The sequence below is a fragment of the Passer montanus genome, unplaced genomic scaffold (assembly GCF_014805655.1).
Source record: "Passer montanus isolate IOZ18808 unplaced genomic scaffold, ASM1480565v1 scaffold41, whole genome shotgun sequence".
Taxonomy (NCBI): domain Eukaryota; kingdom Metazoa; phylum Chordata; class Aves; order Passeriformes; family Passeridae; genus Passer; species Passer montanus.
The window spans coordinates 6,853,384-6,878,115 of NW_024368930.1; the positions used below are offsets into that span (position 1 = coordinate 6,853,384).

Here is a 24,732-nt window from a genome sequence, read left to right on the forward strand (position 1 = left end):
TTTTGTAATCAGACCCAACCAGCCAAGGACAGACTGCATGAATACAAGCAGCCTTTCCTTTCCCAATTTAGGCAGGAACATTCCATCTATATTTCTACTGACTGCCACCTGCCAGCCACGATTTTCGTTACCACAGAGTAAAATAAAAATACAAGTAAAAAGTCAGAGAAGATTTGGAAAGGCACCATACAAAGCACATAAAGAAAACCTGAATTGTGACAAGCTCTCCTTAGAGAAACCGTTTAGTGCAGTTAGCAATGACACACAGTTGGACACTCACTCACCTTCTGCAGGCATTCCAGCACCTTGGCCATGTAGGCTTCCTGGCACGGGTAGGGCTGGAAGGGGAAATCCACTGTGATCCCGTTCAGAGTGATCCTGGGCATGGCTCCTCCCCTGAGGTGCCTGCAAGGAAGGGCAGACCGTGCTGACCCTGCTGTGGTAGTGATATCGTGCCAAGGTAGGGCTGAAAGAGACCTGGAAGTTCTCCTCATTCAACCCCTGCCATAGGCAGGGACATCTTCCACTGTCCCAGGCTGCTCCCAGCCCCATCCAACCCGGCCCTGGACACTTCCAGGGATGGGGCAGCCACAGCTTCTCTGGGCTGTCACCACCCTCAGAGGGGAGAATTTCTTCCCAATATCCAATATCTGTCCCTGCCCTCAGCCAGGCTGCAGCCGTTCCCCTTTGTCCTGCCAGGCCAGGCCCGTGTGAACCGGCTCCCTGCACCTTTCCTGCCGGCCCTCCAGGCACTGCAAGGAGCAATTGGGTCACACGGCCCCGGGACGGGCACTACAGCGGCTCCGCGGGAGCCTCACGGGCACTGGGGACCCGCTCCCGGTCCCGGGCTGCACCGCCCGCTCCGGCCCGCGTTCCCATGGTCCCAGATCCCTGTGCCCCAGGGCTCCCATGTCCCCGTGTCCCCTCAGCCCCGCAGCCACAGATCCCTGTGCCCCAGGGCTCCCATGTCCCCGTGTCCCCTCAGCCCCGCAGCCACAGATCCCTGTGCCCCAGGGCCCCCACGTCCCCGTGTCTCCATATTGCTGTGTTCCCTTGTCCCCATATCGCTGTGTCCCCGTGTCACTGTGTTCCCATGTCCCCTCAGCCCCATGGTCCCAGATCCCTGTGCCCCAGGGCTCCCATGTCCCCGTGTCTCCATACTGCTGTGTTCCCATGTTCCCGTGTCCCCGTGTCCCCTCAGCCCGGGTGTCCCAGCAGTCCCAGATCCCTGTGCTCCTGGGTTCCCATGTCCCATGTCTCCACACTGCTGTGATCCCGTGTCCCCATGTTCCCACATGTCCCCATACTGCTGTGTTCCTGTGTCCCCGTGTCGCTCTGTCCCCGTGTCCCCTCAGCCCCATGGTCCCAGATCCCTGTGCCCCAGGGCTCCCATGTCCCCCTGTCTCCATATTGCTGTGTTCCCATGCTCCTGTGTTCCCATGTCCCCATATCGCTGTGTCCCCGTGTCCCCTCAGCCCCGCGGTCCCGGCGGGGGATCCCTGTGCTCCGGGGTTCCCATGTCCCTGTACCGCTGTGTTCCTGTATCCCCTCAGCCCCGCGGTCCCAGACGCCTGTGCTCCGAGGTTCCCGTGCCCCCCGTCCCCGTGTGTCCCCCTGTCCCGGTGTCCCGGTGTCCCGGCGCTCCCTCACCGCCGCCCGCTCCGTTCGGAATCCCCGCGCCGCTGTCACGCGCCACACTCACCCGCTCGGCGCGTCACTTCCCGCGCGCGCTCTCGCGACAGCGGCGGCGTTGCCCCGGTAACGGCCGGGAAGGCGGCGGCCATGGCGGGCCCGGCCCGGGGATCCCGGCGGAGCCGGCCCGGGGTGTCGGGGAGCGAGCGGGAGTGGTGGCGGCTCCTGAGGGGCCCCGGGCAGGAGCGGCACAATCCCGCTGGGGTTTGAGCGCTGCCAGGCCTGCGGGAAGGCGGTTCCGCCGCCCAGCCAGGCCCTGTGGTTCGGCCGGGCGGTTCCGCAGCCCCTTCCCCCGGGGCGGAGGCCGAGCCTGGGCCCGCAGAGGCGGAGTGTCGGCTGTTCGCTCGCGGAAAGCTGCGTTTCCAAAGCCTCCCAGCCCTGCAGGGCCCCCGGGAGTGGCGTTTGTCCTCTCGGGAGCGGCTCGGGAGCGGTGCCCTGGCAGAGTTGTGCCCGGGCCGCGCTGCGCTTTGTGCCGGGCCCCGCTCCCCTCGGGCGTTCCTTGGGAAACCCTCGGCGTTGGAGGTGGGAGGGCTCTGTGGGTTTGTGCTGCGCTCCTGCGGTAGGGAGGTAATGAATTCTGACGGGTCTCTTTTGTTAGGGGTGAGCGTGCCGCGCCTTTGTTCCCGGCTTGTCTGCAGCACGGTGCTCCCAGCCTCCAGTCCCTGCCAGCGCATCCAGGCACATCCAGCACCGGCTCTGGCATCCCAGGTGCTCAGGCCGTGTGGCTGTGGTGGACTGCTCTGGACTGATGGATTGCCCAGTTTTGTAAGAATCTGGTTTTAATAAATGCATAGGCATGGCTTACTTGTGTCCCCAAATTGTGTAAAACTGCGTTTCATGCAGCTAGATGATAGAGAAGGCAGGAAGGAGATACTTTGTACTCATCTCTGTGGTTTATTGCTGTGTCTCATGCTGTGGCTGCATAGATGTAGAACAGGATGTGGCTTCTTTCATTGTAGCTTTAAAATGCTTTACTCCTGGCCAGCTGCACAGCTTGTTTGTGTGCAGAACAGATCTGATGTTAAAAGGAGCAAAGCTTAAACCATGTAAGTTAAGCATTGTGTGGTCTGTTCTGTTCCCAAGCTCGTGGTACCTCCTGTGTCATGGTGTCAGGTCAGGGGAGCTCATGAGTGGTGCTGTTTTTAAATTCCTCGAGCTGAACTTCCCTGGATCATAAACTCCTTTAATTGCAGGGAATGAGCTGGAGAACACTGAGTTATTCCTGTGGAACCTCGTGTGCTCCACATAAAATTTAACATCTGCTTTTGCTCATGTTTCTGACTGTGAACTCTTTACTGTGATACCAGTCACGTGTGATGAAGCTGCAAAAGAAATTGGTTTGTAAAGACTGTGAAGTGAGACTGTGGGATGAACTTTAGGGGAGAAAAAAAAAAATTAAACTCCTCATAAATACATGGAATACTCCGTTGTTGTTACTTCCTGTAAATACATATTTCCACACGGAAGAACGATATCAGTAGTGTATCAAAGGAGATTATTTTGCCTTATTTCAGTGCAGCTGATGGAAGCAGTGTCACCTGCCCAGCCCAGCAGGAGTGGCTGTGAGTCAGCAGGTGTCTGTCCAGCAGCACCGTGAGTCAGCACCCGCAGCTCCTGCAGGCTGCAGCTCTGCACCAGTGACCTCCAGGGCTGCAGGCTGCCTCCAGCCCTGCTGCTGCCCTTCTAAACACACAACAGAGGAAATGCCTTGTGAGCTTCGGGAGAAAAATACATTCCTTGTTGTGGAGGTTTAGTGAAGCTGCAGTCTCTGTTGGGATAAATGATAAATAAAGGTGTTGGTCTCACACTGGATGTCATCTTGGTGTTTGTCTGCCTAGGGTAGACCCTGAGTTCCTACAAAACCAGAGTTTGGAGAGGGGGCAGAGACTTCAAAATTGTCTGAGCAGCACTGAGAGCTGTGTGACAGCCCAGCCTGTCCCTGCCAGCCCAGCCAGGAGGAACCAGCCCATCTCCACTTCTCACTCATTCCTGGCTTTTTAGATCTTGGATAAAGTATTTTTCATTTTCAAGAAAAAGAAAAACCACGTACAAAATAAAAACCTTGTGAAAGATGGTCCTTAATCTCTGTGGGGAAGTGGCTGCAAGGGGAACACTGGTGCTGTGCAAAGGTGCAAAGTGAATCATGGCCATGTTTGTTCAGAGGTGCCCAGGCAGGATCTCTCTTTCCAGAAGAGATCCAGATGCTGCCAGAGGAGCAGCAGGAATGGGACAAAAGAGCCACAAGGGCCATCTGTGAAAGTCCTGTGGTTGGCAGGAAGGTTATCTATCTCTTTCAGATAGAGGAGGATTGAGTTGCCATTTGTTATCTTTCTTAATCTTTTGTTTGCCCCCCAAATTATTTGATTTCTTTTTACTCCTGATAGTCCAGAGCCTTTCAGTCCATTTACTCTTGGGAAGTAACAACACAGCTTTCCACCTTGACCCTCCAAATCATTTGCTCCCTGTTTCTCTCACAGTGTATTCCAGTGGGACACAGGGCCATGGCACCTTTAAACCATTCCACAGCCTCTCCTCAATAAAAGGAATAAAATATGTGCTGGATTGATGCCAAAAGATCCAGAATGTTGCAAGAGGTAGCCAGACCCTCTTGGGACTGCTGGGAACATCAAAGGCAGAGTTCATCCTGAACAGAAGGAGAAATCACTCCGGCAGTCGGGTGCCTGGGATGGCTGCCTTCCTCTGATCGTGGCAAAGGTGGTTTTGAAACACAAGATAACCTGTCAGGTCCTGGAGATTCAATCCAAGGAGGAAGTAGAGAGAGTTGGAACTACAAAACAAGGCTTGGACAGAACAGGGAGCAGTTAAAGGTCATAAAAAAACTTGCAAACACATTTTGAAAATGTGTGGATAGCGTTCATTTTATTCTGAGTTAGACATTTTCTCTATTTTTCTTTTCTTCTATGACAGTGTTATGACACTGGGAGATTGGGAAAAAATTAGGAAAATAGAAAAATCTCCAGTCTTTGTAACTGAATTTACTGTGGCTTCTACCCCTGAGCAAGCCAGAGCCCTGGCAGGTATTCCAACAACCTGTGGTTCTCTGCAGCAGCTGGAATTGTTTGGGAGTGTCTGCATTGCAGTGTGCCAGGAGATGTGTGGGTTTGGGAGGATTCCTTGCTCCCAAGTGTGTGTGTGGTGCTCTAAAAGCACAAAAGCATTGGCCTCTGGCAACAGCCAAAAAAGGAAATTATAGAAATTATAGCAAACAGACAGAAAATTGTAAGAAAAGAGGTCCTGATGCCTAGGGTGGAGGAGAAACCCAGAAAATTCTCACTGAAATTGAAAGGCTCCATTCTGCTCTTTCTCCTCTACTTTTATAGCAGTTTCCTCCCCAAACTGCAGCTCCTTTAGTGCCTCAGTGCTGGTGCAAAAAAAACCCCAACTAAAAACCTGCTGGGATCTCCCCTCCCTTTGCTGTTTGCCTAAAGCTGCTGCAAGGTTTGGGGTTTGGGTTTCACACCTCAGCCCAGTCCAGCCAGACCCCCGACCTGGCTCTGCAGGTGAGGCTGCCTTGGAATGGCTGGTTTAAAAAAAAAAAAAGAAAGAAAAAAAAAGAAGAAAAAAGACATTATTTTGCTTAAGTCTGCTTTCAGCAAGGGAAAAATCAGTTTAGCCCATCTCTAGCAGACAAGAAAGGGAGGAAGAGGAGGAAAAAAATCCTCTTTTGCCAGCGCCCGGCTGGGTGTGTCTCCCCCCCCGCCGTGGGGCTGTGTTCCTGGCAGGCAGGCTTGCCTGGGAGGGATCTGCCGTCAAAGCCACCCAGGAAAGGAGGCCTGATACGCTCATTAATATTCTGAACTAGTGACCCTTCTTTTTCTTTCCACCCCTCGCCTTTCTCTGGGCGCTCCAGCCTCTCCCCGCCGCGGATGGCTGCAGCCCCCTCCAGCTGAGTCAGTCCTCCCTCCCCGCAGCATTGCAGCACCTCCGCAGCTCCTGCGCTCCCTCCCGCTCCTGCAGCACCGCTCCGCTCCGCCGCAGCATGGCCAGCACCGTCTCAGGTAGGACCGGCGGCTTCTCGGGGGCTTCACATCAATGCGCTTCTAAAATCATCAAGTTTTATATAATTTTTATCATTATTATGAAGGTTTGGATTGGGTTTTGGTTTTTTGGTTTTTTCCCCCCGTGGGTTTCGGGGGAGTTCTGTGCTGAGGAGGCAGCTATATAGCAGCATTGTTCCCCTTCCTCCCCCATACACACACCCCTCTGATGCAAGATAGCAGGTGGGCTTTTTATTTTAATATGAATACATGTGTGATAAACTTGCCAATTTAAAATATTGCTGCCATTTCATTGTGCCATTAGAAGATGCTGCTACGTGCCAATTAAATATTATTTTTGCAATGTCGTAGAGCTTTTTTTTTGTTGTTTTCCCGAAGAAAAAAATGTACACGGTGCAGCTGGATGTAAGGAAATCAGAAATTACATTTTGTTTTGTGAAGATCATGTATTGCCTAAATGGGTAGTGGAGAGCAAAACATGGGCAAGAGTCAGTAATGCCCTAAAAAATCCCACAAAGCCAACCAGAAGAACCTGGGTGGGTTTTTGTTTATTCTTGGGGCTTTCTAGCCCCAGATTTCTTGCACAGCTCACATTTCTTGGTTGGAAGATGCTAGAGGGGAGCGGTCCTCTGATGGCGTTGGGTGAAATGAGATGCTGCAAGGGGAGCCCTTCCTCCCTCCTGCAGCAGTGCCGGCAGCCACAGCGCGGCTGCCCGGGAGCCTGCTCGGCTCTGGCTTCAGGATGGCAGCCCGGGATGCTGTGCTGCCTCGGTCCAGCTTCCTAAAGATCCCTCTTACCCCTCTGACTGGGAAGGAGGGATTGAAGTGGCTGAAATGGGAGTGTGGGTGAAGGAGAAGAAAAGCTTGAAATGGTACCATGAGCAGTGGGTGGGTTTAGAGGGTCTTTTTCTTTTAGAAAACCGATTTTTTTTTTCTTGGAATTACTCTGAATTCTGCAGCCTACAAAGAGGGGCTTGGGAGGGGGGAATGAGATGCTGGAGGGCTGAGCAGGAGTGACAGACAAAAAGGAAGAACAGGCAGTGCTTTGTGCCCCCCAGGCAGGGAACCAGCCCGCAGGAGGCCAGGCAACACTTCTTGCTTTTTTCCCTGCCTTTTGCCGAGGTTTCCTGCCATGCATTTTATTTTCCTTGCTCCTTTAAAAAGACCAGTAGATGCAGGGGGAAGAAGCACAGAGAAATGGAGGGGTGTGTATGTGGGGGGAGTGTAAGGGCGCAGCTGATCCTGGGTGGGTTTTGCATGCAGTTAAAGACATAAAACAGCACTGTAAAAATGTGTTTATGATAGAAAAACACCAGCTATTGTAGATATTCCTGCGAGTATCCCTGTCTCAATGAACGTCTGCTGCAGTGCACTCTTGGGAGGTGCCACCCATCTCCTGCCTTCCCTACCCAGCAGGATTGGACCTCGTTTGCACAGTGGGGGTGGGAGGGAAGGCTCAGACTTACCAGCCCTCCAAACCAAGGTTGCATCGAACTTGAGATGGACGAGGTGGTGGATGAAGCACACGTAGGCAGAACATGCGATCTCCAGTTGGTGCATTCTCACCCTCCCAACCCACTGCATGCCCACAGCACATCTCGTTCTCCCAAAGATGCAGTTTTACTGTCAAAGAGACTTAAGATCATGAAGAAGCGTGAAATGGGGCTTCCTTGTGACTCAGATCAAGCAGAGAAGCATTTTCAAGGAGTAGGAGGTCATGGGAAGCAGTGCTGTGGCAGGAGGGAAGAGAATAGGGTGCTGTGTGCCAAGGGAGGGTCGGGGCTGAGCCTCGCCCAGCTGCCTTTGCAGGAGCTGCTCCCATCTCCCCATCGCCTGCCGCTCTTCAGCAGCAATGGAGAGTAGCCTGGAAAGGCAGGAGAAAAAGAACGATGAATCCTTCAATTAAGGAATGAGTTTTGTTTGCCTTCTTCATTATTTCCTTCTTTATTCTCAGCAAAAGCCGATCCGAGCCGGGGGGAGGGCAGCTGCAGTCTGCGCCTGCCGCCCGGGGGCTCATCCCCCTCGGGAAGATTTCCTTGGTTCGTTCAGCCAAACAACCAAATCCTCGCGATGAGAAGAAGCAGGGCTTGCTCCGCCGAGCCTGGCTGCCCTCTCTCTTTTCTGCCTGTCACCTCGGGCGGTTTCTGGCGGCCCCGGGGGCTGTTTTCGGTGCGGGAGCCGCGGGATGGGCGGCACATGCTCAGTGCCCGTGAGCTGCGGAGCCGGCCCCGCCGCCGGGCAGCGCCTGTGGGGGCACGGCGTTTGTGGGGGCACGGCCCTTGAGGGGACAGAGCGCTTGGGGGGCACGGCCCTTGGGGGGCACAGCGCTTGAGGGGCACGGCCCTTGGGGGGGCACAGCCCTTGGGGGACACAGCGCTTGGGGGGCAGGGCCCTTGGAGGACACGGCCCTTGAGGGGGCACAACCCTTGAGAGGCACAACCCTTGAGGGGCACGGCCCTTGAGGGGACACAGCGCTTGAGGGGCACGGCCCTTGGGGGGACAGAGCGCTTGAGGGGCACGGCCCTTGGGGGGCACGGCCCTTGAGGGGACACAGCGCTTGGGGGGCACGGCCCTTGAGGGGGCACGGCCCTTGAGGGGACACGGCCCTTGGGGGGCACGACCCTTGAGGGGCACGACCCTTGAGGGGCACGGCCCTTGGGGGACACGGCCCTTGGGGGGCACGACCCTTGAGGGGCACGGCCCTTGGGGGAACACAGCGCTTGGGGGGCACAACCCTTGGGGTGCACGGCCCTTGAGGGGACAGAGCCCTTGGGGGAAACAGCCCTTGAGGGGGCACAGCCCTTGCGGGGACACGGCCCTTGTGGGGGCACAGCCCTTGGGGGGACACAGCCCTTGAGGGGGCACAGCCCTTGAGGGGCAGGGCCCTTGGGGGAGCACGGCCCTTGAGGGGACACAGCCCTTGGGGGACACAGCCCTCGCAGCTCCTCCCGCAGCCTCCGCACAAAGCTTTGTGCTGCTGTGCTCCGCCGACCGGCCCGCAGGGCTCTGCAGGGCTGCGGAGCTCCCCGCACAGTTCGTAGCGGCTGGGTCGAATAAAGAGACGTGAGATTATGAAATGATGCAGAAGGTGACATCCCCACCGGCTTTCTCCGGCGTTGGCGTGTCTGGGAAGGTGGAGCCAGGAGGAAACACCGGGCTGTCATTCCTGGCCTCGTGGCTGGGCATGGTTAATGGGCCTTGGCAGAGCCCAAGGTTTTCCCGTCCTGCACTGAAATGTGAGAGCTGAGGGACTTCATGTGGCTCTGGGTTATCCCCTGATCCCTTTTCTGGGTGGCATTGAAGGACACCATATGGTGCTGCCCTGTCCTGACATTTCTACTGCCCACGCTGGAGAGGCAGAGTCCTTTCTATCAACTCTCCATCTCTCTCTCAAAAAATAACTATTGTCTTTTTCTTTGACTGTTGAAGAAGACAATGTGGCCTTAAAAAATTAGGGTTCTTTTATTGGGAGTTCAGTTCTACATGCCAAAAGAGCCCATTATTGTAGCCTTTTTTTTTTTTTTCCACAAGTGCATCCAAACAAGGGATCTAAATAGTTAGCAAATACTTCTTCTTTCTAAAATATGAATAATATCTTGGTTAATGGCACCATGTAGACTCTGGGAAGATGCTTCAGATATCTCAAAGGAGCCCTTTCTTGGAATCTGTCATTGTTGGTTCAGATTTGGTGAAGGCAGTTTTGTCAGATGAACACCTTTTCCTTCTTTTGAGTAAAAGCTGAGATTTAGTGGTCTGATGTGGCAACCAGAAGGGTGTAGATAAGCCCATTGTGACAGCAGTGTGAGCAGCAGAGGAGTGAACGAGGCCTATGATTCTTCATGACAATCCTTGGGGGGACCTGAAACTCACTCAAACTTCTATACCCCTAAATTAACTGGAAAAACATGCCTGGCTAATCCCTCCCAGCTGTCCTCCTGACATGGGCTTTACTCCTCCAGATGTGAGTTATGGTTCAAAAATTAAAGTCTCCCCTCCAGAGGGGAGTTAAACCAATGGGCTGTGATTTAGAAAATACAAAAGAGCCAGAGACCAACCAAAGACCATGTGCCTGTGCTGTGGCACTTCAGCATCTCCCAAATGGTGAAGAGCTGCTCAGCATATTTCCAAATAATCCTTTTATTTTTTCAATGTACCTCTACATTATTATTGCCCTACTAGAGAATCTTAGCCCCTCTGAATTTGTTTATACAAATAGTACCACTGTATAATGGGGAAATACAAAAATCATCAGTTATGGCAAGGAAACCAAGATCCAAAGTGACCCAATGTCTGTCTGTGGTCACAGAGCACATCTGTCCCTGACACATCATGGCACTGGGCTCTGTCTTTGACTGTCTCATGAGCTGCTGCCTCATCGGCTCCCCAGCTCTTTCACAGCTCTTTGTCTCACCCAAACCTGACCATCCAAACCCGTGTTTGCCCCAAATCCACAAACCCTCTGGGTTAGCTGCTTCCATTTGATTCCTTCCCCTGCTTTATAAAGCAACCCAGGCCATGCTTCTCTCCTTCCAACAGGAACCCCCCAGCCAGGGCTCTGCTCCACAGCTTGGGCCCTTCTCTGTTGCTGAGCCCATGCAAGAGGAGATTTCCCTGGATGTTTTCCTGGGAGCAGCCCACGTGTTCCAGTGCTACAGCTCCAGTGATTTGCTGATGCACTGGCTGTGCACAGCCCGGGTTCTTGTGACATTCATGAGCTGCCAATAAAACCTGGGGGGAAGGAGGTGGGTGATTGGAAACCATTCCTGGGCAATAGTTTAGCAGATGTCTGACAGAAGGCAGAGCAGACCTCACATCTGCCTGTTCCCATGGATGATTCCACATGAGCCCATGGTAACTTCTGGGCCTGGATCTCCTGGTGTCCCTGTACCATCAGTGTGGGCTACAACTACTGAGCTGGCAAAAAAAAACCTCCAAACCCCTCAAAAAACACAAACAAAAAACCAAACAAAAACCCACTAGTGTTTTCTGGTTCTGTAAGGTCTGATGCTGGCTTGTTTGTGGAAGCTGGGGAGCAGGAAGGTGGAAGTGCATTCGACTGAAGGTCTGACCAATATTTTTATAACAGGATTCATAGCAGGGAGAATATCTAGAGCCTGCTGTACTCTCAAGGCTTGTTAAGGACTCTGGTTGCTTTTGTTGTTTGTGTGGCATTGCAGTCTGTGCTGCACGTCTCAGTTCTCTGTCTCTCTGTCTTCTGTACCTTCAATTTAAGCTTTGACTACATTTATAATTGGCCTGTTCTTATTTTTACATGAGATAATATTCATTGAGGAAGCAATTCTTACTCCTCCAAAGTTATCTTCACAAACCAAATTATTTTCTTGTAATAACCTTCCTCTGACCCTGCTATCAGACAGAGCACATCCAGTCTCATCCATTTAAATTTCACATAAATTAACCTTGCTCTGCCTCTGCTTCACTGTGACTGATGCCATGTCAGTGTTGTGCTGAGATGGCCTCTCTCTGTTTTAATGGATGCCATTAAACACCACCCCCAAAACCTGGCAGCAGTTTAGCTTTATGTATTTAGGAAACAGGGAACAAAACTTTTGAATGAATAATAGTTTTCAAGCCCCACCATCCAGGCACATCATGAGCAGGAAAATGAATCCCATTGCTCCTGCACCACGCCATTCCCAGCTGCTCCTCCATCTCTCCACCACCAGCACTTGGGGAGCAGCTGGATAATGTCTCCGGGGGTTGGCTTGGAGATAAACACTTTACATGGATCGATGGTGTGCACAGCAGTGGGGACATGGAAATGCAGGATGTTCCCTGCAGCACTAGAGGGAGCACAGGAAAGGAGCTAGAGAGAGCTGGGAGCACCCTCAGCCTCCTGGTGCCTTGGTGAAGCTCAGGACATCTCCTAGTGAAAAAATTTAATAAAGACTGATTGGCTCATGGGGTGAGGGTGGAATACAACCAAATCAGAATCAGCCTGGCCTGATTGTGGGGCATAAATGTTCAGAAAGGTTGAGGAACTGACTGCACCTTTATGGATTGTAGCTTAATCACTGCTCAAATTCCTCTAAAGCCAGAAAAATGTGAGCTCACTCCACTTTAGAGGATGAGACACAGATATATTTTCTCTAACTTCTACAGTTTATTCACTTCTTGGTTTACACAACTCAGTTATTTGCAATGTTTCACCCCAATTCTTACATGAAAGCAGTGAAATGTCATGACACAGTGATGAAGACCATACCAGAGTGAATGAATTTGCTGCTGAGACAAATGAATGAGAATGAATTTTGCTGCTGAATTTGTGTTTGTCTTAAAAGAGGAGTGAAATGTCAGTAAGTCACACCTGAGAGAGCAGCCTGTCCTAATCCTCTGCCCACCAGCAAGGCAGAGTTCTTGCTGCACCTCTGAGACTGAAGCAATGCTTTGGTATCAAGTCCCTGAGGACCTGAATCAGATTAATTTATTCAGAAATTAAATATTTGCTCAGTGCAAGCTGAATTTATTTTTCTAAGTTAACAGAAGTAAAAATGCTCAAGTAAAAGTACAGCATTCCCTGTCTAATTTTTCTTAAAATATGTTCATTTGTGCACTGGTCCCATCCTTTCTGGGCAGGAACTCCTTGGCTATGTCACATTCTGGCCAGCCACATGTTCAATGGTTTTATCCACTGACATAAATATGTCCTCAAAACCTTAAATCTATTGCAAATGGGAGTGCAGATACTTCTGAAGTAAATTCTAGTGCTGAGGTTGGCAATCTTTTACCCCTGAGTTTTAAGCAGCTGTGATTGAGCCCAAGTTTTGCTTCAGGAGATCTCAGGTTTGACATTCACTGACACAGGTTCCTAAAGAGCAACCCAGAGGTTATGGATCTTTCTTTTAGTTACTGAGTCAGAGGATGTACCTCTCCTCACAGAATGCCTTTCCTTGTCTTAGCCTGATAAAACAATTATTTGTCACAGGATGTGTCATGAGCACAAGGCCACCACTGCGGTGCTCCTGTGTCCCACAGGTGTGGGGCTTTCAGGGGTACATGTCATTCTCAGGGCATGAATGTCACTGAGAGTTTGGACTGTGTTCAGAGAAGGGAACTGAGCTGGGGAAGGGGCTGAGCACCAGAGAGGCTGAGGGAGCTGAGGGGGCTCAGCCTGGAGAAGAGGAGGCTCAGGGGGAACCTTCTCACCCTCACAGCTCCCGGACAGGAGGGAGCAGCCAGGTGGGGGTCAGGCTCTGTCCCAATTAACAAGGGACAGGAGAAGAGGACATGGCTCGATTTGTGCTAGGGGAGGTTTGGATTGGACATTAGGAAAATGTTTTCGTCGAAACGGCTGTCAAGCCCTGGCACAGGTTGCCCAGGGACCAGGTGCAGTCACCATCCCTGGATAGATTTAAAAGCCATGTAGGTGGACACCTGGGGACATGCTTTAGCCATGGGCTTGGCTGCACTGGGGGAACACTTGGACCTGATGATCTTGGAGAGCTTTTCCAATCCCAACAGACCTGTGACGATTCTGTGCTCCTGTGACTCTATAATTTCTTCAGGAGTCAGTCCTTCCCCCTCTTCATGCCTGCCCCCGCCGAGGTGCTGAAGGGACAGCTCCGGCCGGGGTCCGCGGCGGTGGCGGTCCTGAAGGGACAGCTCCGGGCCGAGCAGCTCCCGGGGGCCCGGGGGGCTCGGTCCGCAGTCCCTCCCGCTGCTTCCCCGGCAGAGGGGAGCGCCGGGCAGCGGGGGCTGCTCGGGACCCTCCCTCGCCGCTCCCCGGGGCCGCGGCAGCTCCAGCCCCGCTCCCGGTCCTGTGCCGCTAATTGCGGCTGCAGCTCCCGGTCCTGTGCCGCTAATTGCAGCTGCAGCTCCCCGCTAATTGCGGCTGCAGCTCCCGGTCCTGTGTGCCGCTAATTGCGGCTGCAGCTCCCGGTCCTGTGCCGCTAATTGCGGCTGCAGCTCCCCGCTAATTGCGGCTGCAGCTCCCGGTCCTGTGCCGCTAATTGCGGCTGCAGGCTCCGGGAGGGGAAGGACACCGAGCTCGGCACGGCCCTGCCGCAGCCCAGCGCCTTTTGTCCTCTTGCTCCTCTTGGTTTTAATTGCCAGAGAGGGAGGGTCAGTTTGCTCTGCAGCAGGGAAAGCCGGACAGGGGAGATCCCGATGGAATGGAGGCAGCTGTGAAATGACCACGGCAAAGCTCCTGAAAGGCAGGGAATGCAGCATGGAATCATCTGCACGCAGTGCCAGTGCTGAAGCCCGAGTCACAGAACACAAAGCACTGAGCTCTGTAACAAGTGCTGCCAGACAATTAAATTGAATTAAATGAGGGGGTCGGGGGTGTGGCACATCTGCCTCATGCCTTGGTTTACCCAGGACCAGACATAATGGGGGAGCAACGACCTTGTTGACTGGTTTGTTTGTATTAAATGAGAATCTCTAAATGATAATAAATGATAATGTCTCTCATCTATTCCCAGGGATCCTCCTCAGGGCTCTTGGCAGCACATTAGGAGATGCATTAGCTTCCTGCTCCATGCCACAACTTTGGGCCTCTCAGAGGCTCTCCAGAGGTTTTTTTCATTAAGAACAAAATCAAAGATGTCTGGCTGCCACTGCTGGTGTAAACTATTCCTATTTGGTTTACATTTAACAGCAGGACTGGGCAGGAGGTTCAAATCAGAATGAGCAGCAAGCTAAAAAGGTTCAGTCAAGATCTGAGCTTCAGGGATGGTGGTTTAGCAAGAGAAGGGTGCTAATTATGGTGAAATTCTGTACCTAGGAGGAAAAATCAGTGCAAGCATGAAAATGGCATAGATTTTCCCACTCAGCTGTGGGAAGGCAGAGGAGAATACCTGAAAGATGTTCCTAAGGGCACGTGATAGACACGATGTTACTTTTTTTGGAATTGTTCTGTATCTAATGCCTATTCAGATCACAAAGTTCTGAGGATTTCCCTGTCCTGGCCCAGGGGAGGGTCTTGCTCTGAAGGTGGCATTGGAAGCTGAGCTGCAGAGTTGCCTCTGGCTGGAGCATGAAATGGAGCTGAGGACAGAGGGGACAAAGCAAGGCCAGAAGCACCAGGATGTGTGGGGAGCCCAGAGGCAGAGCCAGGGCAGGACAGCAGAATGCCTGTGGCAGGAGGAAGGGCAGCACAAGGACACTCAGGGCTGGTTTGTCAGGACATGCAGCCATGAAGACACTGTCCCCACGAGCCTGGGTGTCACCCAAGGAGCCAGCCCAGGACAGAGCCTCACAGGACCCATGAGGCAGCAACACCCACTGCTGAGCCCCAGCTGCTGACCTGACTCCTGGGAGTGATGCTGTGAGGGTTTCACTGATGTGATAAAGAGTGTGACAGCCTGACAGAGTACCTCACTGGCTTCAACTCCTTCTATTCTGAGGTTCTTTGTCAGCAGTGTGCAAACAGTTCACTGTGTTAAATGTGCTGAACTCCAAAAATACGGCTGAAGATTGCCCCAGAAGCAGATTGCTGCGTCTGTGTTGGGGCAGCTCTTGGATGCTGTGGTGCATCCTCCAGTCACAGGAACCGTGAGCAAACTGGAGGGCTCAGAGCAGCAGAGCTGGAAAGGATTGTTTCCTGTCCTTTACAGAAGGACAGGTCACAGACTGTGACTGGTATTGTGGTCACAGACTGTGCCAGCCTCTGCCTGTGTGGCCACAGTGGTGGCAGAACCCACTCACATCCTCCCTGATCTGCTGCAGGGCAGGAGGTACCTTGGAACTTGGGGTCCAGCTCTTCCCCTGGTAGCAGAGCCCCTGCACAGTTTCATCACTCAAATGCCCCTTTGTTCTCCACATTGCTGACCTCCTCCTGCCTCTTCACCCTCACCTCAGAAATGCTGAATTGTGAAATATTCCCAACTCTCCAGGGTTGAGCAATGTTTCCAGGTGTCAGTGGGCATCATTTATCTCAGAGACTGGAAATTCCACTTCTAAAGAAAGGGTGGGGCAACTGTCCCAACATGTTTAACCACACAGGCTGCAGCGTCCCAGCTCCTTTGGAGGGAAAATCCTGCACAGAAACTTAACCCCTGGATGTGTTAAATCCCTACTGTGTGTGTTCCCACAACATTTGCCACACTGGCAGCTAATTTAGGCTGCTCTAGATCAGATGCTCCTTGGGGACCTTTTGGCAAACTATGGCAGCATGGAAATGTCTCCACAGAGTCTGGGAGCTGCAAGTGGGATCTCCTGGCAGCATGGAAGAGCCCCCATAGAGTCTGATAGCTGCAAATGGGATTCTTGCTTAATTTCTCCACGAAAAAGAAGCTATTAGAATCTCTCTCATTGCTATTTCATATTTTTCAGCCTACAAGGAGAAAATGAAGGAGCTGTCTCTGCTCTCCCTCATCTGCTCCTGTTTCCACACCCAGCCCCATCCCAACACCATCTACCAGTACGGAGGTAGGTAACCTGCTCCCTCTCCAGCAGTGCTTGGATTGTTCCCCCACAGGCAATGTGGGAGCTTGCCAGAGTCAGAGCCTGTTTGCTTCATGCAAGGGTGACATACAAGGTCTTAACAGCAATGTGACCTTTCCGTAATTATGCCATGACATTAAATTAATTGCATTTGCATGGAGGGAATGAAGGTGATCACTAATCAAGAAATTCTGGAGATAAAACAAAATCACCCAGATCAGGACATGGGAAGATCCTAATTCCTGTGTGAGGAACTTGATGACCTCAGGTCACTCTCCTGAGTGGCACAGGTTCACAGAGTCACTGTTTTTTATCCCCACAAAGATATGGAGGTGAAGCAGCTGGATAAGAGGGCATCAGGCCAGAGCTTCGAAGTGATCCTGAAGTCCCCTTCAGATTTATCTCCTGAGAGCCCAATCCTTTCCTCCCCTCCCAAGAAGAAGGACCTGTCCCTGGAGGAGCTGCAGAGGAGGCTGGAGGCTGCAGAAGAGAGGAGGAAGGTAAGATGTCCTGGAGAAGCAGTGACTTTTCTGGTACTAATTGCACCAAACCCTAAAACTCAGCAGGATTAATCTAAAACAGCTGGGAAGTGTTCTGAAACTTGTTATTCCACAGTAAATTGTCAGGTGAGACACAGGCATAATGGAGTGAGGTTCTGCAGTGTCATTTAGGCAGGGAATTCAACTCCATCCTCATCATCATCATCATCATGTGATCACTTGGGGACATGGGCTAATGGTGGGCTGGCCAGTGCTGGGGGAACTGTTTGGCTCAGTGATCTCAGAGGGCTTTTCCAACGTAGACAATTCTATGGTAGCAGGAAAAAGGCATCAAAAGTATTTCCAAGCAAGAAGATTGTGTTACGGGGAGGAGGGATCTGGCAGAGTGGTTTGAGCAGAGGAGGGAGTCAGGAAGCCTCTCTGGGGAGATGAAGGCTGGAGGAGCCTCTCGGTGGCCTCACCCCATCCCTGGCAGACCCAGGAGGCTCAGGTGCTGAAGCAGCTGGCGGAGAAGCGGGAACACGAGCGGGAGGTGCTGCACAAGGCACTGGAGGAGAACAACAACTTCAGCCGCCTGGCCGAGGAGAAGCTCAACTACAAGATGGAGCTGAGCAGGGAGATCCGTGAGGCACACCTTGCTGCCTTGAGGGAGCGGCTCCGTGAGAAGGCGAGTGGGACCCCCGGGACAGGGCTGGGGGCTGGGGGTGCTGGGAGTGCTGGGGGTGCTGATCCTTGTGGAAAATGGGGTCTGGTCCCAGTGTGATGGGTGTGAGGGACAGGGTGTTTCCCTGGTGGTGGTTGCTGAGGAGGAGCTCTGCTCCAGAACATTGTGAGGAGGGGGTTATGTCCTTCAAGGTCAGTGGAGAACATAGCCTGGACAATCTGATAAGTGCAAATCCAAAGCCACACTGTCAGACCCACCATGGGCCGTGTGGCTGAAGGGTTTTGCAGGAGAGAGGATCCAGGAGCGCGTTCGCTGGAGGTTCCATCACCTCCCAGCTCCCACAGATGATCCTTCACTCCTTGCAGGTGTAACCCCCACCATTGGGATGTTTTGGATGAGAAACTGGTCTCTTTTTTATGTCTGATGCAAATCCTGTGTGCAGGAGGAAAATACTGATGACAAGAGCAGGGTTTGTTAGCCCGGTGTCATTTCTCCCGTCTTTGCAGGAACTGCACGCGGCCGAAGTCCGCAGGAACAAGGAACAGCGGGAGGAGATCTCTGGATAAAGGGCTTTTCTACACATCTAGCACCTGATTCCTGTTAACAAACCAACCAGTCGACCAACCAACACATTTTATTTTGTTTGTCTAGATGCGGCATTCGGTTCTCCATCCCCCCTCCCCGGTGTTCGTCCCCCAGCTACACGCTTCTCTCTGCATCCCTAATCGTCAGTGCTTGTGGGGATTCACAGATCATAGGGACCTCTAAGCAGAATAGCAACTAGTTCACATCAAATAGAGAATCAATCAGTCAATCAGTCAATCAAACAGCTTCTTTGGAGGGTTTTGTCCTTTTTTTAAAAAAAAATATTTCTTAAACGGATGTAAAAAACCCAAACCAAACGAAGATATTAATAAATTCAACCACCAGTGTCACAGAGATACGGATTTCTTATCCGGGGCTTTTCCTCCTCTTGGTGTTTGCTCTGAGCCAAATATCAGTTTCAGAAAATGGCAAATAAGTGATAATTTCTGTATGTGAAGTAAAATAGGGAGCAGTCCCCTGTTTGCCCATGGTGGGAGAGAGGAAGGAGAGGGATGGATGGCTCAGGAGTTGCAGTGTGCAGAACCCCCATATTTTGGCTGCCTTCAGAGCCAGCCCAGGTAGGCAGTGACCACAGTCCTCATCTTTTGGGTGATTTTTGAGAACCTGTGTGGAAGCAGCTGAGGGGCTCCACCCAAAACTTGGTGCCAGGTGCCACATCACAGCAAGTCCCAGTCACAGTGGGCATTGCCTGATGCCCTGGCTGGCCACTGAGCCACCCTCTCCCCAGCTGAGTGGGGACTGAGAGGTCTTGGCTGCTCTGCCTGGGAGAGCTGTGGGTGGTGATTGCATTTTCAGCTCTGTGGGAGTCCTGGGAGAGACCATCAGTCCTCTGTGGGCTCCCCAGTGCTCCCACAAGATCAGATTCCACTCTGTTAGGAAAGCAAATCCAACAGAGACGGTGCATGGTTGTGAAACTGCCTTTTAGTGAAGAGAAGAATCGATCCCTCTTTCCAGTGATGGATGTGGCTCTTTGGGGCCATCACAGGGCAGATTGCTGGAGACCAAATCCTGGGGCTCTCTTCTGATCTCCACTGAATTCCCAGCTGGATGTGGGAGAGATCCCTCCGTGGCCATGGCTTGATGTCAGGGGACTCTGCTCCTAAAAGGAAGGGCTACCTTACTCCCAAAGCCCTCCTCCTAGTCTGGGGGAAAATAGGGCTGTTAGAAAGCTCCTGTGCTGTCAGCGACAAAAGAAAATTAGATCTAGGGCAAAGAAGGAAACTGAGGGTTGAATTTCTTAACAGTAGCTAATGATCAGTTTATAGTAGCAGCTGTCTTAGATAAGCATTTGTGTAGAGCGCGGCATCACCGCCAGCATCACCTCATCCATATAGTGACGAGAAATTTTAAAAAGTTTAAAAAAAATTTAAAAAGTAATTTAAATGAAATGTTTGTGTGTAAGAAATGGTTGGAACTGTCAAATGTCTGTGTCCCACGTTGGTGGGACCTGAGAAGGTATCTGCGAGATATTAACCCTGTCCTACTCTCTGTGGTGCTGAGTGTTTGCTTGGTGTGTAATTCTGACCTGGAGCTTGTTGTAAATACTGTTTTTAGTACTATGATTATTATGATTATTATTATCAGAAATGTTGTACTCATGAGCAAGAGTTGAAAACAAGAGAAATGGCCATTTTCACTCTCTCCTGGGGGCTCAGAAGGAGTCGGAGGCTGAGCCAGGTGAAGGCAGGGTGCCAGTGGGAGGCTGGAGCAGAGGGCAGCTGGAAAATGATGGAATTGGGAGCTGGAGGCAGCCGAGTCCTGCGGGCAGGGCAGTGAGAGCGGGGACGGCTGCTCCTCGTGCTGGGAGGAGAAGGAAGGGCTGAGAGGAGGAATAGAGGTGATGCTTCAATTCTAGTTCATATAATTTAGTGTTGATCTAAACCTCCCTGTGTGGAGGTTCCAGGTGGTTCCCTGCAACCCGGTGGAAGCTGGAGGATCTGTCAGGTTTAGCATGTGCTGGAAGAGAGCTGTAACATGTGCTGGTCAAAGCCATCCTCCCAAACAGCTCCTGAGTCTCCAGGCTCAATTCCTGCCTGGATCTTCCCTCTCAGTCCCTTGTGCTGCCCTGTGTCCCTCTCTTCCCCCTCCCTGGAGCCCAGATAGGTCTCAAGTGGGGATTTATTCTTGCAATAGCTTTTCCTGGCAAAAATTCCCATGGCAAGTGCAGAATGGCCTGGCAGATGGTGCTCATGCAGGTGTGAGCACTGGGAAATGAATTTTTCTCCCCTCCATCAGGTTGGTGCAGTGAGGGACGGTGGATATGGCTGGAAAACGTGTTACTGCAGGAGAAGCTCCTGCAGGGAGGAGCAGGGATGTGCAGGGAGAGCTGTGCATTGGTAATGTCAGGGAGCTGCTGCTGGGACACGTGGTGCCAAGGAAACAGCCTCAGCTGTGGGGCCAGAGGCTTTACGTGTCCCGGAGCCGTGTCTGCCTGGTGCAGGGATGGAGTAGGGACGTTCAGGAGCTTGTCCAGTGCCACTGGGCACGATCAGGGAAATGTGTGACTGCTTTGGCTGCGTGGTGTTGGCTGGATGAGGGGTGTCCACCCACTGCTCCAAACCCATCGTGGCCAGGAGCTCATGCAGCACTGTGCCCCACCTGCAGCATGTGCCATGGGCCAGGATCATGGTTATTCCATGCCTTCCCATATCCCTTCATGCTATTGGCTGTGTGCAGCTGCATACTTCATACCTCAAATTAGACTAATTAAGAATCCTCATTAACATCCTTACTGCCCCAGCCTATGTCATTCCTGGAGCATTCCCATGTACCGTGGATGTGGACACGGCATGCAACCCCCCCAGTTCTGGGGTCACCTTCCTTACTGTGGGGCTTGAGATCTCCACTGATCCCTGAAGATGTTTATGAATTGAGTTCAGAACCAACAGTTTTCAACCCCATTTTAGCAGCATCACATGGACATGGGAATGTGCCTTGCAGGGGGAACATCCTCAGGGTACCCACGGCATCCCTGCCTGGACCTCAAGTGTGAGGGAGGAAAGCCAGGAGGGTGACATCATTATGTGCATGCATAGGCCTTCCAAGAGCCCTCCTGGAGAAGAGCCTTTGATCTGGGCAAGAAAGAGGAGCTAAAGCTAGATGAGCTCCCAGCTGGCACCAACAGCGGGGCGATGGGTGAAGCTGTAGGAAAGGCACAACCAGCCTCGCAGCCCAAACTACAGCTCTGTGCCCACGTTATTCCACACAGCAGAGCTCAGCTCTGCCTGTAAATAGGCACTTCCAAGGATGCTGGCCCCTCTGACTGCTTCTGGACTGAGCCTATTCCTTGTCTTATTATTTTGGAGTCATTAAAAAATCTTGCTCTAACCAGTTGTGGGGTTTCCTTTGAGTTGACCTTCCAGGGCCGGTGGGAGTTGAGGAGTTGCATGCATCCTACCTCGGGGGTAGGTCGGTATTGCTGCTCCCTTTCAAATGTAAACTTCAGCTTGCTTGCTTTAGCTTAGCCCAGTGTGACTCTGGCCCTGGCTCTGCAATCCTGTCTCACGGGGTTTGTTCTGTCCCTCCCATGGCATTCCTGGCCCCCTCGCAGTGGCTGTGCACCCGGCTGTGCACACACGCACACAGAAACGCGTCCTTGGAAACAATATATGCACATTCACTCTGATACCACTTGAAATGAGTCAGGGAATGGCTGTTTACGGTGCTAGAGATTTCTTACTGTCCATGCTAGGGACGAGATGACATAGTAAGACCAATAAACTCCACCTTTGTAGTCAGTTGTCTTTAAGTAAAGCAGCAGAGGGACACTGACCCATGCCTATGTGTGGGTTCTCCGTGGTCCCCGGGGTGCAGGGATGCAGGGAACAGCTGGGCATCCCTGCCCTGGCATCCCCCGTGCCTCAGCTTCCCTCACCCTTTGACAAGGGGACATAGATGCTCCCTCCCCACGGGGACCACGGGAGAGCCGATGCCTCCACATCTCTAAAATGCTCTGAAATGGAAAGTACCAAAGTATGGAGTCGGGATAGGCAGCTGTGCACCCCAGGAGGAACACCCCGGCCCGTGGCTGCAGGAGAGGGTTGGAAGATGGCTGTGTGGGCACAGGGCTGAGCTGTCAGCCCTGGGCTCAGCACCACGGCTGCACTCCGGGCAGGATGTGCTCCTCCTGCCACAGCCGGGGTCACACCCCTTGTGCTGGGTGGGGAGCTGGCACAGTGTCATGGAAAGACTTTCCATCCCTAACAGAGCCTTGTCCGGTTCCCTTTGGTCTGCCACGTGCATTTCATTGTCAACTTGAGGTTGTTGTTGTGCAAAAGAAGTGATCATGAAAAAAAATAAAGGAAAAAAAAAAGAAATAAAGTTGGTATGAAACCGTATGTGTCCGTCTCTCTCCGGGTTGTTTTAGTTGCAAGGCTTCTCTTTGTATTGTGAGAATACCAATAAACAGCATTAAACAGAAAATTGACCTAAAGATGTAACAAAATAGACCTTAATCCTCTGAATGCTCAGTGACTGCTTTTCCATACAGCATAAAAGAGGCAGAAATTGACAGTTTATCACCATTCTCAGAGGGACAACACAATAAATGCTTTAATGAGGGTCCTGCTGCCACCCCCTGTGGCTGGGAGTGAGGGTGTCCAAATTCTTTATACAAGAAGATCGAAAAAGATACAAAGCAGTTACAAATACAAGTGCAGTTCTAGAAACCACATGAGCTTCTTTATTAAAAACTCCAATGCTTGCTTCATGAGCTTTTCCTGAGAAAGGATCCAGCCTGAGCTGGACAGAGTGGGAGGGAGGAGGGCTGCAGTCCTCAGGGAGATGGGCCCCAGCTCATGAGATCCTGGATGGGCAACGCTCCCAATCCCATCCCTGGAGCCAGGTACACAAAAATGTCCAAAAGCTGCAACTGAAAACAGAGAAGTTTGTAATCCACAAGGACATGTGGGGGACAGCGCCTTGCTGCTGGGGAAAGGTTCCCTCACTTGCCTTTTGGGGAGGGCTTTTGTCACCACAAGTGGTGCCCAGTGTCACTGGCCACTGTCCTCCCTGTCCTTGAGGGGATATTGAAACGGCAGCATCCTCCTGGGCTGTCCCACACCTTGTGATCCCATCAAAATAACCAGTCTGGGAGACTTTCCACAGAGCTCAGCAGCACTCGGCATGCAAGGAGACAAACCGAGGGGAAGGCAGAGGGGCTAAATTTTAATTCTCAGGGCAGTATTCTGTAAGTGCAGGGAGGACAGTGCCAAGAGGACAGTGCCAGGACAGTGCTGGGGCCATCACGGTGGTGGCAGTGGCAAGCAGCCCATGCCTGATGCTTTTCCCACGTGTCCTCAGGATGCTGCTGCCCGCACAAACAGGAATTCTATTTTTGCAGCTTGACCTTCCTGATTCCGGAGATAACAACCTGACTGCAAACGCAGCATTGCTCCCTTTTCCTCTGAGATTTGATACAGTCCACTAGCCCAGGCTGTTCTAAAACATGGACGTAGCAAAGTAAACCCCTGCATTTGTCTTAGGAAAACAGGCACGGTCCTTGGTGCCAGACAATTTGAGATATATTGATGAGACCAAGCATGGTCTAGTTAATTCAACCTTCATCCTTTTGTGATCTGAAGGAGAAAAGCACAGAGGCATGGGATCTGCTGGGGCAGGATGGGCAGGAGAAGCAGAAGGAATTGTGGAGAGGCTCCCACCACCTTCCAGCCCCACTCACCGTGCAGCCCTGCAGGGCTGAGTGCTGAGGACACAGTGCTGAAGGCTTGAACCACACTCTAGCACCCACAAAATCATAGAATCAAGGAATGGTTTGGTTCCAACCCCCTCTCATGGGCAGGGACAACTTCCACTATCCCAGGCCGCTCCAAGCCCTCTCCAGGCTGGCCTTGAGCACCTCCAGGGATGGGGCAGCCACAGCTTCTCTGGACACCCTGTGCCAGAGTCCCCCCAACCTCACAGGGAACAATTTCTTCCCAATATCCAATCTCATCCTGTCCTCTGTCAGTGCCGCTTGTCCTGACACTCCATGCCACATCAAGAGTTCTTAATGGAAAAAACAAAACCAAGTCAAGAAAGCAAAACCCCTACATAACTCTGGGAGGGATCCCTACAAAGTGCTTGAGCTGTGATCAGAGACTTAGCCAAGGTGAGTGCAAAGACTCATCTGGGCAGGCAAAACCCAGAAATTTTGCAGAGTGATTTGGTTTGAAACATAACAGCTCACCCTGTTTCGGCAGCCTCGCTGGCACCATGGCTGGAGTGAGTCTGCCCACTGAAAAAGGGGCAGAGCAGGAGCAGGTTAGGTGCCAGGAGGTGAAATCATCCCACTCTCTGTGCGAGGAGCTCAGGGACCTTCCTGTGTCCTGGCATCCGACAGCAAAAGCCAGGTTTTACTCTCCAAGAGGCCACTGACTGCTGGGAAAACTGGAGTAGGGCAGCATTACTGGGGGTTTGCTGCCTTCTTACCACCTTGGTAAGGCCCTGTTCTTGGGCACTGTAGGGAGATGGTTTTAGTGGAAAAAAGGACCTTTTATCTGTCCTGTCCCACCCCACTGGGGTCCCGAGGATGCAGCAGTGGCACTGGTAGAGAGACAGATATGCTTTCATGGAAAAGGGAGTCACCATTTCCAGTGGGTGATTTAACCTTGCTGGTTACCAGTGGTTATCTTGGGGGAGGAAAAGAAATAAAATTCCTTGTAGAATATCACTTTAATGGCATTAGCTGGGGTAGACTGGTGAGGGGGAACATGAGGGAAGTAGGGGTGGCAGCTGGTTATCAGGCAGGGTTGGTTTGCAGGGGACAAAAAAAAAAAAAAAAAAGAGGAAGAGCCTTGAGGAAAAAAAAAAAAAGCATTAAATAAACCAGCACAAATATATCAGA

The 24,732-nt window shown here is 52.0% G+C and overlaps 2 protein-coding genes and 1 long non-coding RNA gene across 5 annotated transcripts in view; 2 read left to right on the plus strand and 1 right to left on the minus strand.

Annotated features, from left to right (window-relative positions):
• RTEL1 (regulator of telomere elongation helicase 1) overlaps nt 1-1,825 on the minus strand; it is a 46,915-nt gene extending 45,090 nt beyond the window's left edge. For all 3 annotated transcript variants that reach the window (XM_039719467.1, XM_039719469.1, XM_039719468.1), the window contains exons 1-2: nt 1,703-1,825; nt 285-405 (exon numbers count right to left, since the gene is read on the minus strand). In XM_039719467.1, the coding sequence (XP_039575401.1) occupies nt 285-386 (102 nt within the window). In that variant the 5' untranslated portion in view covers nt 387-405; nt 1,703-1,825. The remainder of the gene's footprint in view (nt 1-284; nt 406-1,702) is intronic.
• A 494-nt stretch (nt 1,826-2,319) lies between these two features.
• On the plus strand, nt 2,320-3,502 carry LOC120507181. Its single transcript, XR_005628693.1, has 2 exons — nt 2,320-2,457; nt 3,207-3,502. It is a non-coding gene; the product is annotated as an uncharacterized LOC120507181 (long non-coding RNA).
• Nucleotides 3,503-5,443: 1,941 nt separating this feature from the next.
• STMN3 (stathmin 3) lies at nt 5,444-22,225 on the plus strand. The gene is made up of 5 exons (XM_039719525.1): nt 5,444-5,711; nt 16,008-16,103; nt 16,443-16,618; nt 17,094-17,285; nt 17,789-22,225. Exons 1-5 carry the CDS (start codon nt 5,693-5,695, stop codon nt 17,846-17,848), a joined length of 543 nt encoding a protein of 180 aa, XP_039575459.1. The 5' UTR covers nt 5,444-5,692; the 3' UTR covers nt 17,849-22,225.
• The last annotated feature ends 2,507 nt before the right edge of the window (nt 22,226-24,732 follow it).

Excerpts from the sequence above, each read along its gene's own strand:
- STMN3 (XM_039719525.1), top strand. Across the intron at positions 16,619-17,093 it reads CTGCAGAAGAGAGGAGGAAG|ACCCAGGAGGCTCAGGTGCT; the intron begins GTAAGATGTCCT and ends CATCCCTGGCAG. Across the intron at positions 17,286-17,788 it reads GGGAGCGGCTCCGTGAGAAG|GAACTGCACGCGGCCGAAGT; the intron begins GCGAGTGGGACC and ends CCGTCTTTGCAG.